General features: G+C 33.8%; 1 protein-coding gene across 6 annotated transcripts in view; it reads left to right on the top strand.

Moving 5' to 3' along the window:
* Positions 1-17,605, top strand: part of DPYD (dihydropyrimidine dehydrogenase) — an 851,840-nt gene that overhangs the window by 346,193 nt on the left and 488,042 nt on the right. For all 6 annotated transcript variants that reach the window (XM_032248001.1, XM_032248002.1, XM_032248005.1 and 3 more), the window contains 2 exons: positions 13,700-13,807; positions 15,517-15,686. In XM_032248001.1, the coding sequence (XP_032103892.1) occupies positions 13,700-13,807; positions 15,517-15,686 (278 nt within the window). The remainder of the gene's footprint in view (positions 1-13,699; positions 13,808-15,516; positions 15,687-17,605) is intronic.

The raw sequence follows: 17,605 nt of genomic DNA, 5'->3' as shown, positions 1-17,605 counted from the left end.
CACGAGTGTTCATTGCAGCACCTGTTTACGATAGCAAAGACCTGGAACCAACCCAAATGCCCGTTGATGACAGACTGGACAGGGAAAATGTGGCACATATACACCATGGAATATTATGCACCCATCAAAAACGATGAGTTCGTGTCCTTTTTAGGGACGTGGATGAACCTGGAAACCATCATTCTCAGCAAACTGACACAAGAGCAGAAAATCAAACACCGCATGTTCTCACTCATAGATGGGTATTGAACAATGAGAACCCATGGACACAGGGAGGGGGCTTCACACACTGGGGTCTGTTGGGGGGAAATAGGGGAGGGACAGCGGGGAGTGGGGACTTGGGGAAAGATAGCATGAGGAGAATTGCCAGATATAGGTGATGGGGAGGAAGGCAGCAAATCACACTGCCACGTGTGTACCTATGCAACAATCTTGCATGTTCTTCACATGTACCCCAAAACCTAAAATGCAATAATAAAAAAAAAAAGAATGTTGTCTCCAGTCCAGGTGAAGTGCCCTTTGTAACTGCTCCTCAGGTAACCTATGCATCCTTCTCTCATAGCACGTGTCTTGCTCTATTCTACATTTTTTTTAATTACATGTCCTTCTTCCTACTACACCAAAAGATATTTACCTATATATTCCCAACACCTCATATGGTGTTTAGCCCATAGCAGGCACTCATCTATGTATCCTCAGCACCAAATATGGTGTTTACATATAGTAGGCACTCAGTAAATATTAATGAATAAGTGGTTAAATTAAATACCTAGGATTTGTATTTCCAACTGATTGTACTCACAATTCTTAAAAAAATCAAGCTGGTTTCCAAACCTAAAAGTTGAATATGGTAGACTATATTTAAGTAATTTTATGTAACCAAAATTTCAGAACTAGGTATGTAATGATTATACATTGAACCTGCCAAGTTTTGTATGCTTAATCACCAGTAGTCAAGGAAATTTCAATTGGGACCCAATTTTTTAAAGTGTCCATAGTTTTCATTGTTGTTAAAGTTATTGTTATGGTGTTTTATATAATAATTGTGTTAAATATCAAGGAAGAACAATGTCAAGAAAGGTATACTTATGAACATAATAAGATTCTTTTAAGTTTTAAGTACATAAAATCAGTTCATCTATTACCATTTTCCATATTCCAGTCACTATGCTAAGCAATTATCATACTATTCAGATATATTATCTCATTTAATATCCCAGCAAAGCAGGTTTTATAGTTAAGGAAACTGAGACTTAAAATTTAAATAACTGTGAGTATGCAAGGTTACAGAGCTAGTATTTATAGCGACATAGTATATTAGTTGGTTCTCACACTGCTATGAAGAAATACCCAATTGTGGCTAATTTATAAAGGAAAGAGGTTTAATTGACTCATGGTTTCACATTGCTGGGGAGGCCTCAGGAAACTTGGCAGAAGGCAAAGGAGAAGTAGGCACCTCACTCAGAGGGTGACAGGATGGAGTGAGTGCCAGCAGGGGAAATGACAGATGTTATAAAACCATTAGATCTCATGAGAATTCACTCACTATCATCAGAACAGCATGGGGTAAACCACCACACCGATTGAGTTACCACACACCAGGTCCCTCTCACAACACATGGGAATTGTGGGGATTATGGAGATTATAATTCAAGATGAGATTTGGGTGGGGACACAGCCAAACCATATCACAAATCGGTATGAACATAATTATGTCTGATGTTAAAAACTATTGCTTCCCTTTACACTGGACCCAAAAGTCTTACAAATTCTTTTATAAACAGGTATTCATTCTTTTATAAACAGGTATGTAGTGATTGTCAGGTATGAAAATATGCAGTGCCCTTTGGCATTTACATCATAGCCTGTATACTTGAAAAGGCATTGGGATATGATATAGTGCAATTGATTTAATATTAGAGTGGGGAAATGTGATTCTTTAATTATTTTTGAGTCACAGGCTCCTAGGAGAATGTCATGAAATGTATAAGCCTTCTGTACACAATAAAATGCATACTTATAAAAGGTATTCTTTTTTTTAATAGTCTTGGAGTACCTAAAAAACCTAGACAGGACCCAAAATTCCATTTCTACATGATCTACCTATTTTATGGCTGAAGAAACAGAGGTACAAAAAGGTCAAACACATATTTTTGGAATTGTTGAACAAGCACATCCATCAGGAATGCCCTTTAGGACTTAAACATAAGACCTAACACCATAAAAACCCTAGAAGAAAATCTAGGCAAAACCATTCAGGACATAGACATAGGCAGGGACTTCATGACCAAAACACCAAAAGCATTGGCAACAAAAGCCAAAATAGACAAATGAGACCTAATCAAACTCCACAGCTTCTGCACAGCAAAAGAAACAGTCATTAGAGTGAATCAGCAACCAACAGAATGGGAAAAAATTTTTGCAATCTACCCATCTAACAAAGGGCTGATATCCAGAATCTACAAAGAACCAAAACAGATTTACAAGAAAAAAACATACAAGCCCATTCAAAAGTGGGTGAAGGATATGAACAGACACTTTACAAAAGAAGACATACATGAGGCCAACAAACATATGAAAAAATGCTCATCATCAATGATCATTAGAGAAATACAAATCAAAACTACATTGAGATACCATCTCATACCAGTTAGAATGACGATCATTAAAAAATCTAGAGACAATAGATGCTGGAGAGGATGTGGAGAAATAGGAACACTTTTACACTGTTGGTGGGAGTGTAAATTAGTTCAACCATTGTGGAAGACAGTGTGGTGATTCCTCAAGGATCTAGAAATAGAAATTCCATTTGACCCAGCAATCCCATTACTGGGTATATATCCAAAGGATTATAAATCGTTCTACTATAAGGACACATGCACACGAGTGTTCATTGCAGCACCTGTTTACGATAGCAAAGACCTGGAACCAACCCAAATGCCCGTTGATGACAGACTGGACAGGGAAAATGTGGCACATATACACCATGGAATATTATGCAGCCATCAAAAATGATGAGTTTGTGTCCTTTTTAGGGGCATGGATGAACCTGGAAACCGTCATTCTCAGCAAACTGACACAAGAGCAGAAAATCAAACACCGCATGTTCTCACTCATAGGTGGGTGTTGAACAATGAGAACACATGGACACAGGGAGGGGAGCATTACATACTGGGGTCTGTTCGGGGAAGTGGGGGAGGTACAGCAGGGAGTGGGGAGTTGGGGAGAGATAGCATGGGTAGAAATGCCAGATATAGGTGAAGGGGAGGAAGGCAGCAAATCACACTGCCATGTGTGTACCTATGCAACAATCTTGCATGTTCTTCACATGTACCCCAAAACCTAAAATGCAATATAAAGAAAAAAAAAAGACCTGGAAAAAAAAATAATAATGCCCTTTAGAAAGTATTTTCTTGTAGAATTTTCTGAATTCCAAGAAAAGTACTATGATTTTAAGTCTCAGCAGTGTGACATTAATACTAAATATACTCCAAATATATTTATGCATGAAAATAATCTAATATTTTCTAGTATCTAGCATAGTTCTTGTAAAAATTATTGAGAACAGTAATTTTTTGGAATATTTATAAAAGTACATTAATGATTTAGAGTAAAATAAAATAAATTTGCACAGAAGTTTATCATTTAAATTGGAAAATGCAGAATTAAAATGAAATGACACTCATCTGTGAATACCATCACAAGATAAAATAATTATATAGTGTTATGACCAATCTCTATGTTTGTGAATTACATTTTCTACCTATAAAATTAACTTCTTTCATTATTATAGAGCTACTTTATGCTTACTTGTCCACATAACAGTTCTGTAAGGAAATACGGTTTTGTGACTTCTCATTTTAAACATGAGGAAACTGAGGCTTAAAGTTTAATTATTTATGCTTGGATTTACAGCTATGTAAGTAACAGGGTCAAGAGTACATTAGAGAGGTCCTGTCTTTCTGAACAGAGCAGCTCACCATTGTTTCACATATATGCCTGGAGAAAATTTCATAGATGTAGAAAACAGGTTCCAGCAGCTAAGAGAGTCACAAGCACATTTGCTACATGTTCTTTATTTTAATGTCTGCCACATGCTTCCTCAGTCTTGTATTGTTTCACTTTGCAGAGCTCTGAAGGCCAGAGCATACATGGATAATTCAGAACGATTCTTAGCTTTCATTTCAGTTTTAATCCATGACCCTAACTCCTACATTGTGCTTCACCTCATTTTATGCCAGTACTATAGCAAAGGTTAATTTGCTTCAAAGGAAACTGTTTAAATGTATCATTGAAATGCAATGTATGTTAAAAATTATTACATAAAGTTTTTCAAATACAGAATAGTTCAGTGTCACATTACGATTGTATAATTTGCTAGAACAATTACCGATATAGGGGTTTTCACTGCCTGTATTTAAGAATTTACTTAAGTACAAAATGTAAAAGTACAATTTTTAAAAATAACTTCCAGAAAGTAACTAATACAATGCAATGAATGTGAGGTACATTTACTGGTGATTAACACATTAGTAATACTTTTGAGATTACATTTTTAAAGGGGTCTTCTTCCTTCTACAGAATGTGTATTTATGGTGGCAGCTTTAATGCTGTTTCCTACTGTGCAGTTCAATAGAGTATGTTTTTAGGTGGTTGGTTGAGGGTTTTTTTCCGTTATGTATGTCGATGGAGATAAGTGTTTTAATTACTTTTTTAATGTCTGTGCTTTTGTATTTTTTCTCCTCTCTTCCCTTTTATTTCCTGCTGTTGAGATTACTGCCTCATCTCCACAGCAGGTGGCTGTTGCAAATTTGTTTTCTTTGTAAGCCTGGTAGATTTATTTTGTAATATAACTGTTCCTTTTTAGTATTTTATTATTAATGATTTCTTTACTTTGGCATATAGTATACTTACACAGTCCTAAACAGTAATTTCCTAACACTATCTAAGAACTCCCATCATTAAGAAAAAATATCTTTGCCAGAGGCGTATTGTTTGAGTTTTTTGCTTATCCCTACTTCACAATGTGGGGATTAAAATTTAAGGAAATTGTTCTATAAAAAAAAGCAAATGAGAAAAGGAAACAGAGAAATAGAGGGAGGGAAATAAAGAAATGGAGAAGAGAAAAGGTTCAAGAGATAAAGCATATTTTAATAAACACTACCATAAAGCAGAGGAATGAGGATAATTTTATGGCTGAAATATGAAATTATATTAACATATCTTTTCTAGTAATGTTTTAACTAGATCAAATGCATGCATTAAAGTATAACTTCAATTATTGCAATAACTTCTACTCATTGTAAGCAAATTGGAATATTATAAAATAATAATGAAGAAAAAAAAACTTCTTATTTTTTGTCCAAAGTGTTTGTTTTACTGGTTGTGTCATAATGTCCTAAAAATAGAAGAAAAGATGCAATAGGTACTAAGTATAGACATGATTTTTTATGAAAGTACAATATACTCAAGGGTATTTTATCCATGTCTGTAAAGAATATTTTATTAAACAAAATATTCTCTCTATATTTTTTCCAAATGTATAAGGAAAGTAAAAAGTTCGAGACCAAAATTAATGGTGAACCCATATTCTCATTTTGTTTATATTAAATCACTGGATATTTATTGCAGATAAAAAATCCTCTGTAAGAATTTCAGCCACTCAGATTCAATTCATTTCATATGTGTACTTGTACTTCTTAATACATTGCTTTGTTATAAAAAATTTGTTCAAATCCTTTCTCACCTGTAGATACTCTAAACTGGAGTCTGATAGTATGTTATAATATGAAGTTATATGAAGTAATTACATTGCTATAATAGAATTTGTGTGTTTTCTACATGAAGTATAAAAGCTAATTAAAATACTTTATAACTTCATAGAAATTCTTTGGTTATTTTATTATCTTTTCTAGTGCTTTTTAACTTTTACTGTTTTATACATTAATTATAAAGAGAAGTTCAGCATGTATCAGATTTTCAAAATTATATAAGAATACTCAATACTCCACTTGGTTCTGGACTTATTGTTATGTGCTTCTGTGTAGAAAATCTTGCATAATGGGAAAAATTACGATTTGAAATGGTGACTCCATTCATAATATCTTTTAAAGTCTTCTTGTTATTCTGTAACCAATTGTATGATGCACACAATTAATGTGTATGGTCACATTTAGAGAAAGAGCATAGACAGCAGTTATATGAAACAGATGTTTAATGAGGATTTCAAAAATCAATGAAATGGATACTATTGTGATGGTGATCTAATTTCATATGTGTTATATTGAATCACTCCATTTTTTTCTGAATTCAATCTGAACACTCAGTACTAAACGTATTTACAGTGACTCGTCAAGGAGAAGATGGGGAGTTTTACTGAGAAAAGAACTACAACAGACCATCATTGATCTATCCTTTCTCATCAATATATAGATCCTAGAATGATAACCCATGTGGCACTATTGTCCCTTAGAAGTAAGACATAAATCCTTTGAGGATCTTTAAGTGACAGATGAAACACTTTATAATTCATTATGGAACTGTGACATGCTTAGTTAGGCCCTTGAAAGGAACATTTTACTTCCATATTGTAATCTCAACCGCCAGGGCTTGAATCAGGAATAGTTTGTCTTCTCTAATACATATATAAACACACACATATATAGACACATATATTTATGATTTTCTACCTACTTCTACACATCCTGTATACAGCCACCCAAATGGCTTCTCATGATTAATTGCAATATCTTCTTTATTTGAAGGTGTTTACTATGAATCTCTTTATCATGTAAGCCTTTCTCCCTCATAGTTTTTATATTTTACCCAAGGCAGTAATAATGACTTCTATTTCAATGTTATTTTAGATTTACAATAGTGCTTTATGTGTACTTTTCTACCTAATTTTCAGAAGAACCCTGTATAGTAAGCAGGGTTGTCTGCATTGAAAAATCAAGGAATTTGAGAGCCACAAGATGAAGCAACTTTACTCAAATAAAGTTAGAAAATGGAAATAATGAGATCAGAACCCAGTTCTTTAGATTCCTAGTCAGTGCTGTCTGAGACATGATTTTGTTCTTAATGGTCCAATTTGAATGACACTTTCTACAGGAGTGGACTTTATCTTGCTATTAATATTTTCTTTGTTTTGATGCAGATGTGGCTGAAGTTCGTAGTCTATAGAATGAATGAAGTTAGAATAATACTCTTATATGGCTGCAGCCTTTCATTTTAGCCAAAGATGCTAAGTTTCGTGGACTGTGATACTACCTATCTAACACCTCTTAAATGCGTAACAGTATTAACTGTGTATGTCATGGATTAGATGATCATTTAACTTATATCTACTCAAAAGTATCATTTCATTAAATCAAACAAAGGCTTTAAGGAAGCATTTATTTCACGTCTATGCAAAGAATATACCTGTTTTTTGTTTCAGTTCTCCCAGTAATCCTATGATGAGGCTGTTGTTGCCCAGAAAGAGTAATTTATTTGGCCAAGGTCATAATTAGCTAGTAAGTGCTAGAACTAGAATTTTAATGGAGGAAGTCTGACTTCAGAGTTTTTAATCTTATCTAGTATACTGTTTACAAATAATTGTAGAAATAAGTCAGTTAGCCTTAAGATATTTTATAAGATTTAATAAACAAAAACAAGGACAAAAGTTGTTACATGGGTTTTCTTTTACTAAGAGGGGGAAGTTAGCCTCGTTTATTCCATAAATACATGTTTAATCTGTGTATTTTAATACTATTAATGCAGCACCATTTCCCAAGCCAGGGTTAGAAAATAAGGACTGAGATAATATAACATGTGAGATCTCAGATACAGAAGTACTTTGGAAGATGAAAATGTTACATTTGCCATCAGCTACATTTTGCTGTTCTTATCCAGAAAACTTGAGAGTAGTAACATAATCAGTGTTGTTTTATTTGTCTCCTAAAGTCTTATTGAAAAAGCACCTGTGTGAAATAATAAGAATTGATGTTCCTATAGAGTTCAGTATACTAGACATTGTCCATTTCTTTTTGTTTTTGTTTTTTTTTTGGTTTTTTTTTTTTGAGACAGAATCTCACTCTGTCACCCAGGCTGGAGTACAGTGGTGCGATCTCAGCTCGCTGCAACCTCCACCTACCAGGTGCAGTGATTCTCGTGCCTCAGCCTCTCAATTAGGTGCGATTACAGACGTGAGCCACCACGCCTGGCTAATTTTTGTATTTTTAGTAGAGATGGGGTTTCGCCATATCAGCCAGGCCAATCTCGAATTTCTGACCTCAAGTGATCCACCTACCTTGGCCTCCCAAAATGCTGGGATTACAGACGTGAGCCACTGTGCCTGGCCAGCATTGCCCATTTCTGTAAGTCACGGTCTTTGGCCAGGGACCTGAGGCAGTTTCTCAGTGGTCTGTGCTATCTTCTTCACTCCTGGGATTTGTGAGGCTATATCCAAAGATGGCTGTCTTTCCCATGATGGCTTAGCTGTCATTCAAGTGAATGCTTTCAAGAACTAGAAGCGTCACACAAATGCTTGCATCATTCAGTTAAGACTAAACAAGTGGCTTGGTGAAGTAACACAAGCAAACATTATAGAAACTGAGTAATTCTTACACATGCCTTACCATAGCTATGAAAGCAAAGCCTTAAAAGCTTTTTTTTCTCCTTTATTACCTACTAGATTTTAATATGTAACAGAATATCTAATATCTTGTTCATGTTAACCTAAGTTGTGCAAAACTTTATATGAGCACAAGGAAAGAATTTACTATATATCCTGCTGTTATTTATTCTGTAGTTGTTCCAGAGGGAAGTACTTTGGAAACAAAGCAAGGATACATGTTTCAAACAATATCAAATAGCGAAAAGTAACCAGCATATACCCAAGAGGAATTCATTTAAGAAAGAAAACATTTCAGAAAGGAATTGTACCGGAGAAAATAATCACAAAACAAAACTGTCGACAAGAGAAGCAGCCAGTCCTTTCTTTGTCACTAGATTGGAACCTGGCTGTAGACACATCCTCTGAGGTATGCATATCTGCAGCCTTGTAGAGAAACTTAATACATATATGTTGAATGATTACTTTAGATATGACTGGTTATGTAGCATCACATTATAACCTGGCCTAATTATAACCTTACACATGATAAAGGCAGCCATTTTGAACTCATAACATAGACTCTACAACCAATGTCCATGTTAGAAATTGACACTGCTACTTACATGTTCTGTGATCTTTCAACAAAGTTGTTTAATCCCTATATGCCTCAATTTCCTCATATTTAAAATATGGATAATAATATTAGTTGTCTCATACAGTTATTTTGATAATAAAATGAGCTATAATAGATAATAGTCACCTGTTTGCTAGGCATTTAGAGTAATATTTGTAGTCAATCAATGTTAAATTAAATTTTCTGTAACATAAGCAGCTTCCTTCCTTCCTTCCTTCCTTCCTTCCTTCCTTCCTTCCTTCCTTCCTTCCTTCCTTCCTTCCTTCCTTCCTTCCTTCTGTGCTTCCTTCCCTCCTTGCGTCCTTCCATCCTTCGTCCCTCCCTCCATTCCTTCTTTTTCAGAGAACTTGAAAATCACTATTTAAAAAAATAATTCTTAAGGAGGTGTTCCTTTGTACAAATACATGCTAAAACACCAAATATTTCAATAACTATTCTAAAGAAACAAAGCAACTATCTGGCCTTCTTGAAAGACAAAGACTATATGTATCTACCACGCTGAACTGTTTTGTTTGTCAAATCCTTGTCAATTCATCTTTATTCATAAACTCCGTTTTTCACACTGAAAGGTGAATTACAAAGTCATTTCAGTGTTATTTTGAAGTCACCCTGGTATAGACACGTACTTTATTTATTAATATGCCACCTACTCTCCAAGAAGTCTTCCTTTGATAGATGAGTATTTGCAAGTTTCATTATCTTTCATATTTCACTTAAGTTTGCCTCATTTTTCTTTCTTTGTAGAACTTTATTTACATTTGCTCAGGTTTAATACTTTAAGTTTTTATTCCTTCCTTGCCATGCAATATGAAGTATGAAACAATTGATAAATTATAGAATAAACCTATCTTAATATTAATAGCTAATGTTTATTGCGTATTCACTATATGCCAGGTTTCAATTATATATATAATTTATTTGTATACATATAATATTTTTAATTTTTTTATAATTTTATACTATTTTTAGTATTCTAAAAAATCTCACATCCATGAGAAAAGGATAATTATTATCTCTGTTTTTAGAAATGAAGTAGTGGAAAATCAGATCAGAATAAGAAACTCAATTTCAGGGTTTTCCAGGAAAACATAATTAGTTGGATGGACAGATAGATAGATAGAGATGACTTATTTTAAGGAACTGGACTATTTAATTTTGGGAGCTGGTAAGTCCAATTTCTGTAGGGCAGGACAGGAGACTGGAACTCTCAAGTAGGAACTGATCGTGCAGGCTTAAGACAGGATTTCTTCTTCCTCAGGGAAACCACAATTTTCTTCTTAAGACCTTTTGATTAATTGATTGGATAGGGCCCACCCACATTATTGAGGCAATCTCTTTAAAGTCAGCTGGTTGTAGATACTAATCTCATCTACAAAAAGCTTTCCCAGAAAACACCTACCTTAGTGTTAGATTGAATATTATAGCCTAGCTGAGTTGACATCTAAACCTAATGTTTACAGGAACTTATGTAAGATCACAGAACTAGTAACTGAGAGAGGAAAGACTCATACCCAAGTCTGTCTAGTGACAAACTCTCTGCTTCTGATCATCCCACAGCATTATGGTTAGCATAAACTATCAAAATATCCACAGGGAAACCTTCAGATACACTGTCTTTGGCCAGAAGGGATGACCTTTCACCCAGGTAAGAGGGCTCCATGGACCTTGAGGCTCTGTGTGTGACCTGGGGTGTGGTTAAGTAACCTGAAGAGAAAAGCTAATCACGATGATCTTATCTCAAAAATGAGCTCTGGATAGGAGCTCATTTTTCCTCTTCTTAAGCCAGCTTCCATAAGGCAAAACATCCAACCCTTGCCCTCTTGAATAATTACAGGGAGAACCTGAGGTAGTAAATGTTAAATTCATTGTAGTGATAAATGCAGAGTGGCATGAAAGCTCAGGAAACTCAGTTGTCCTCCTCTGTGTCTTGATCCAAACGAAAGAATGAAATTTAAAGCACTTTTCTTGTGAAATAATCCTCGTAGGACAGAAAATGTCATCTCTGTGGGTCCAATAGTGTGTTGAGAAAGGGTACCTTGCGCTTCTTCAGATAACAGTTATTTTAACAGTGGTTATAGAAAATAACTACATATGTAAATCTTCCTCTCTGCCTTAACCACGGCAAAAGCTCAGATTAGGAATTTGTTTTTGTTTTTGTTTAAAAAAAAAAGTTTTAGAACTTACCACCAGTATCTGGGGAACTTATCCACCATTTACATTCTCTGTGGCTTATTTTTTATCTACCTTAAAATTTTTTGCTTATCATGTCACCTTGAACTTGCACAGCACTTCAGTTGTTTTTCTTGTTTACTTGTATTTTTTTTTTTTTTTTAACATGAAAATGAAATGATATAGAGCATATGCTATCTCTGTAGTGTAGTAAGATCAGAAGGCAGACTTAGGTCCTTATTTAAATCTTAGTATGTAACATATGTATATGTTGGTTTTAATAGTCAAGTGTAGCCCAAACATCAGTCATCTTTTAATAGGTTTCAGGAGAAGTTGTTTTGTCATTAGAGAGCCTTCATGAACATATTTGGCTATTTTTACTAACCCCATCCCTCCAACCTGGGTTTTCTAAAAGAATTACATAAACAGTCACACATTTATATAATCATTTCTATGTTACCAGTATACCTTTTTATATCATCAAAGGAAGAAACAGTCTTATCCCCATTTCCTTTACAGAGAAGCTGAGGCAAAGGCAGGTGAGGTGGCTCCCCTAACCATCCTGCTACATAATGGAAATCATTTTGAAAGCAAAAGTTCTTTTAAAACAATTTTTGAGCAAATGTTCTGGAAAAGGAGATTCAGGGGATGCTGAACGGGGAAGAAAAAATTTTTGGTTTGATTTGAAGAGAAGGTGGTGGTTTATTGCTGATTACACACAACCCACAAAAACCTTCAGCTTTCAGATCAGATATGGCACCCACCTTATCTCATGTGACAAAAGTCATCCTTGGGCCATGCTTATTACTCTGTATCTACCAGCAAATACCATTGCCCTTCATTTCATTGTAAAATAAACTCCTGCCTAGAATGACCTATTGGTAGAATAAGTGTTAGTAATAAAATAAAACTGCATATTTTCCCCTGTATTTATGTTATTATATGAATTATTTCTCTGTTTGCCTTGGATGGGATGACTGCTATAATATTTGTTTCATTTGCACTTTGAAAAAATTTTAGCCTGCTACTCATACTCTTTTCAAAGTTTTGGTAAGAATTTTCTAATTTATAGTTGATATATGCACAATGTAGAAAATTTGGAAAATAAGGAAATAATAAAAATTGGAATATCCTTAATACCACCACCAGAAATGATCTCTGTTAAGATTACATAGCTTATATTAATACATTCATTTTTACAAAACCTGAATTATACTATACAGAGTTTTGAATCCTGCAAGTTCGTTTAAGACTGTGTTTTGATTACAATCTTATACTGTATTCCTCAAATATTCGTTTTAAGGACTGTATTTTGTTCCATTGTCTTTTTCTTTTATATAGTAAAACTAATTTCTTCATTCACCTGGCATTCTGGTATTCTCTCACCTTATTTTCTTCTTTCTGCATTAATCATTTTTTTGCATTAAACCTTTATTTATATGTCTTAGTGTTTTCTTAAGATAGTTTAAAACTATTGTCTAGATATAGAACACCAATGTATATTTCTACCAAAAGACTATGACAAGTTTTATGCCTCCCTTGCTGTATAGTTTAATTTTCTTAAATATTTTTCTTCTTATAGGGAAGTTATAATCTTATTTTCTTTTAATTTGCAGTTTAATTACTTAATGGAGGTAATATTTTCGTGCTTATAAGTGATTTATATTTTTTCTTCTCCCAATTTTTATTACTCTTTGCTTATGTTTCCATTGAAAACCTAATATGTTCCTTATTGATTTTGAGAACGTTTTATACAGTAAAGACATTTAATTATTAGAATATTTTCCTGGTTAAAAATTTTCATTTGAATTCATTTATATATTTTGCAATTTAGCAGTGGCTGAATTATTGTGGTAAAATACATTGTATTTTCCTTTGTTTTTCTTCCATTAAAAAAGAAATGATGTTACTTATTCAGGAATTAGATAAGTATGTACCCATTTTTAGGTTTTTTTAAATTTAGTACTTTAATGTAGCTGAAACTGACTTATTTATGACATGAAGAATGAATATATCTTGATTTTTCCCTATAATATTATATATATTTATGTGTGTATATACATATGTTTCTATATATTTGTAGGTATATATTAATGTTTGACTTATGATGTATAATTGATTATATATTAAAGATATACAAGATATACTCTGAGACCTGGTACATTTTATATTGATTTGCTTACAGATTTTTTCCTCTAATAACCACATTATTTCAAAGATTAGTCTTCTTTTTTGTTTCAATATCTAGTAGGAAAAGCCTCTCCTTTTAGTAATGATATTTTATAAATTTGATTAATTAGGTTTGCCAGAACCCAATAAGGATGCCATCTTCCAAGGCCTGACGCAGGACCAGGGGTTTTACACATCCAAAGACTTTTTGCCACTTGTAGCCAAAGGCAGTAAAGCAGGTATAACATATTGTGTTTTATGATTAATATTGAATATCCTATTTTATGTATTATAAATTTATATCAAAATCAAGCTCAGCAGGACATTGTTCAGATCTGACACCCATCCTTGCTTAATACCCCAATGTAAAGTTAAAAAAACCAAAAAGGCCAGATATAACAGTTTGCCAGATTGTCTGTTTGTTCATTCTTCCAATAAAGCATCATGACAAGGAATTTCACTGTATTATGTACAGGTCTCAACTACATCATGAAAACTTGCTTCAAGGTAAGCAAGCCCTTAACAAACATTGGAGGATGTTTTTCAAAGAAATGGCAGTATCTTCACTTTGGGAATTATTTTAAAATAGGATGAATCATCACATATCTTGCATGATTTGTATCTACACAGGCAGGAAGATTGACTGTCTTTTCTTAAACAGTAATTTTATGAAGTTAAAGTAAAATATTTTGATAGATACCCTATCACTTTATACACCCCAAGAAGAACCACCTGAAGTGAAGGCTGTATCTTGCTTTGATTTGACCAGAGTCATTGTCTTAGGGGAAAGTTCTAATATTTTCTCCAAAGCTAGAAAATCTAAATCCCTCAAACATTTATTTTTAAAGAGCTCTGAGCCACAGGTATCCTTACACTAATTACATGTGGAAATGATACAAACTTTTATTTTTCTCCCAGAATTTAAAACAGTAAGAAACTTTCTATATTAAATTATTCTTCAGAAGTTTACAGCTAAAGAGGTGTACCCTCTCCACCTTCTTCCTACTAGTAGAGCTGGATGTTTATATGCCTGCATCCTTTCTGAGGAAGGTCATAGTGCACCTAGCATATATTTGAAAATTATAGTGTCCCAAATAGAAAATCTTCCAAGCAAAATGATTACATTTATTGAAATTGTAGGTTTATTCTATTCTTGGTACCATTTTAAAAATTATAGTAATTTATCTTAAGAACAGTTTTATTTAATCTGATTATACAGTGTGACCTAACACAGAGAGAATACCTGTACTTGCATTTTACTTTTTTACAAGGATCTTCATATGGACACCAAATCATCATAGAGATGACCCTGAGAAATGGATGCTTAGAAAGCCATAGTTCTTTTTCTTCCCAGTTTTACAAATGAAGTCAGAGGAAAGTAGTAAAAGGGAAAAGGTTTATTTGAACTATTCCAAGAAAATAGTTCTCAGAAATTCTTCAGTTACATTAAGGACACTTATTCAGCATGTTAATATTCAAAGTTAGCAAAATATATAACAGAGCTATTTGTTAGAAATTATATAAGGCAATATATTAAAATGTATTTTAATGAAATATTGCAAACTATTAACACAGATCATAAGAATCACTATTCTCTTCTAACAAAAAGAAAATTATGCCAAACTAACGATACATATCACGATTTTGACAGAGAGTTTTAATTGATTGATTCCAGTCTGTTCTGACCTAAATTCCTCAAAATGTGTTGTAGCAATCCTAGAAGGAAAAAAGAAGCTAAAGGTACTCACTATGAAATTACATATATGAGCATATTTTTTAAATGGGAATAAAACTGTCTTTCAATGAAGCAGAATAATTTGATAGTGACACTTCATCCTGGAAAACTGCAAGATGCAATTTTACACTGCTTTGAGTACAAGTATCTTTTGAGCTGTCATGCAGAAATGGTTTCTCTACTTGAAAATGGGGTTTTCCTTTCATCATTCAGGAATGTGCGCCTGTCACTCTCCATTGCCATCGATACGGGGAGCCGTGATTGTACTCGGAGCTGGAGACACTGCCTTTGACTGTGCAACATCTGCGCTACGTTGTGGAGCTCGCCGTGTGTTCATCGTCTTCAGAAAAGGCTTTGTTAATATAAGAGCTGTCCCTGAGGAGGTAAAATGGAACCATCAGAAAATACGGAGTTGTACTCCAACAGATTTTAGGAGATGGAACTGTTAATGTTTAAATCACTAGAATGTTCTTGAAATTGTCAGATTCAAGTTTAAAAATTTCTAGGCTACACTTGATTGGTTTTTTTCTAATTCAGACATTCTAAGTAAAAGAAAATTTGTAATACCGATTTGGATAAAATGAGAAATTTAATCTTTGTTAATACGCAAGTGCTTCTTGTTAGCGTTAATATGTTTAAAATGTGTTCTATTTAACTAGTAACAATAGAAAGTGCTAAGTCTTCCATATCCTGAATAGTAGGTACTCTTCACAAAATGTATGCATATTAGAAGAATGGGGTAATAAGACACATTCGGGATTTTCCATAAGCCAATTTACAAGCTGCATCCAAAGATGTATACCTTCATCATGCTTTCAGTCAATTCACTATTTATGAAGCAAATACAAAGAAAAGGGTGCCACATATATTTTTAAAGAGTTCTAGTATAAGCACTACTCAAAATTAACAGTTAGTTAACACACTAAAAATAACATGTGTAAAATCATTTCAATCTTGCCAGGGACTGGTGACTAGTCTTGGGTGAGGTATCATCAGCTATTTACATGTACTACAGACTTCTCAAATTTTAATAGTATTAGAAAAAGATAATATCTAGATGAGTATTAGTTCTGAGAACAAGAACCAAATGTATTTATAAAAAGATAAATTACTCATTTTACTCAAATCAGTTTAATGAATTGACTTGCTTTGGAATGCCTGAACATGTTTGGAGTCTCTATACTAGGCAAGAATTATAGCTATAGTCAATGGGTAATTTGTCATATGTAGATTACTCACATTACAAATTAATCTTACCAAAACATCAGGGTCACCATTGGTTTATGACTGAGTTTCAGTTGTCGTGTTCATTCCCTGGACTTTTCTCCATCCAATCTACCCTTTTTAGATGTTTTTCTAAAATCCAAGGTGGTCTTATGATCATAGGAGTTTTTTTCTAGAATGTAATCTTAGGCATTAGTTAGTGTAATCATGTTTGTTTTACACGTAAAAAGAAACAGCCGTAGTGGCATTAAGTGAAGGACGGGAGTTAAAAGAGGACAGGAGCTAACTCTATTGATCTCTATATTTTTGTGGATAGCAGAGGACCTGGCACATAATTTGTACTTGAGAAATAGGTTTTGAACTAAATATTTTAAATTTTAAGTCTTATTTTTCTGATTCCAATGTCAGAAATGTTTTCATGACCAAAGGCGATTTCTTTAGGGTTGGAAGATGACCCTGATTTGCAATATAAATTAACTTCACATTTTATATCATAGTCATCTTTCATTTGCAAGGGTCACTGGAAATGAATGGTGGCTATTTCTTCTGTCTTAGGTAGAACTAAGACACAAACAAACTGAGACCAGATAATTAAGAGGGTAGCGGCAATGGATTCATTCATTCATTCATTCATTCATTCAATAAGCCTACACTTATTGAGCATTATTATGTACCAGGCATTGTTCTGGGCAATTTATATACAACAGTCGGCAAACCAGATAGAATTTCGTGCCCTCATGGAATTTGTATCTAATGGGGGAAGACACCCAATAATTAAATTATAACATAAATAGTATATTGAAAAGAAATTAGAGCTGTGGAGAAAAATTAATATAGGAGTATAATGAGTGTGTGAGAGAGGTGGAGAATGGTAGAAGAGAAGGCACGATTTGCCATTTTAAACAGGGTGGCCCTGGAAGACCTCTCTGAGTAGATGATTTTTGAACAAAGAGATGAAGAAATTGAGGGAAAGTAGGCATCCAGCAGATGAACATTCCAGGCCAAGCGAAATGCCTTCATCCTTTATTGAGGAAGCCTTTTGGACTTACGGAATAGAAAAAAGCACAAATATGATCAG

The sequence above is a fragment of the Sapajus apella genome, unplaced genomic scaffold (assembly GCF_009761245.1).
Source record: "Sapajus apella isolate SASKATOON/1434 unplaced genomic scaffold, GSC_monkey_1.0 scaffold64, whole genome shotgun sequence".
Taxonomy (NCBI): domain Eukaryota; kingdom Metazoa; phylum Chordata; class Mammalia; order Primates; family Cebidae; genus Sapajus; species Sapajus apella.
The sequence above is the reverse complement of the archived record's forward strand: the minus strand, read 5'-3'. Positions and strand labels throughout refer to the sequence as shown.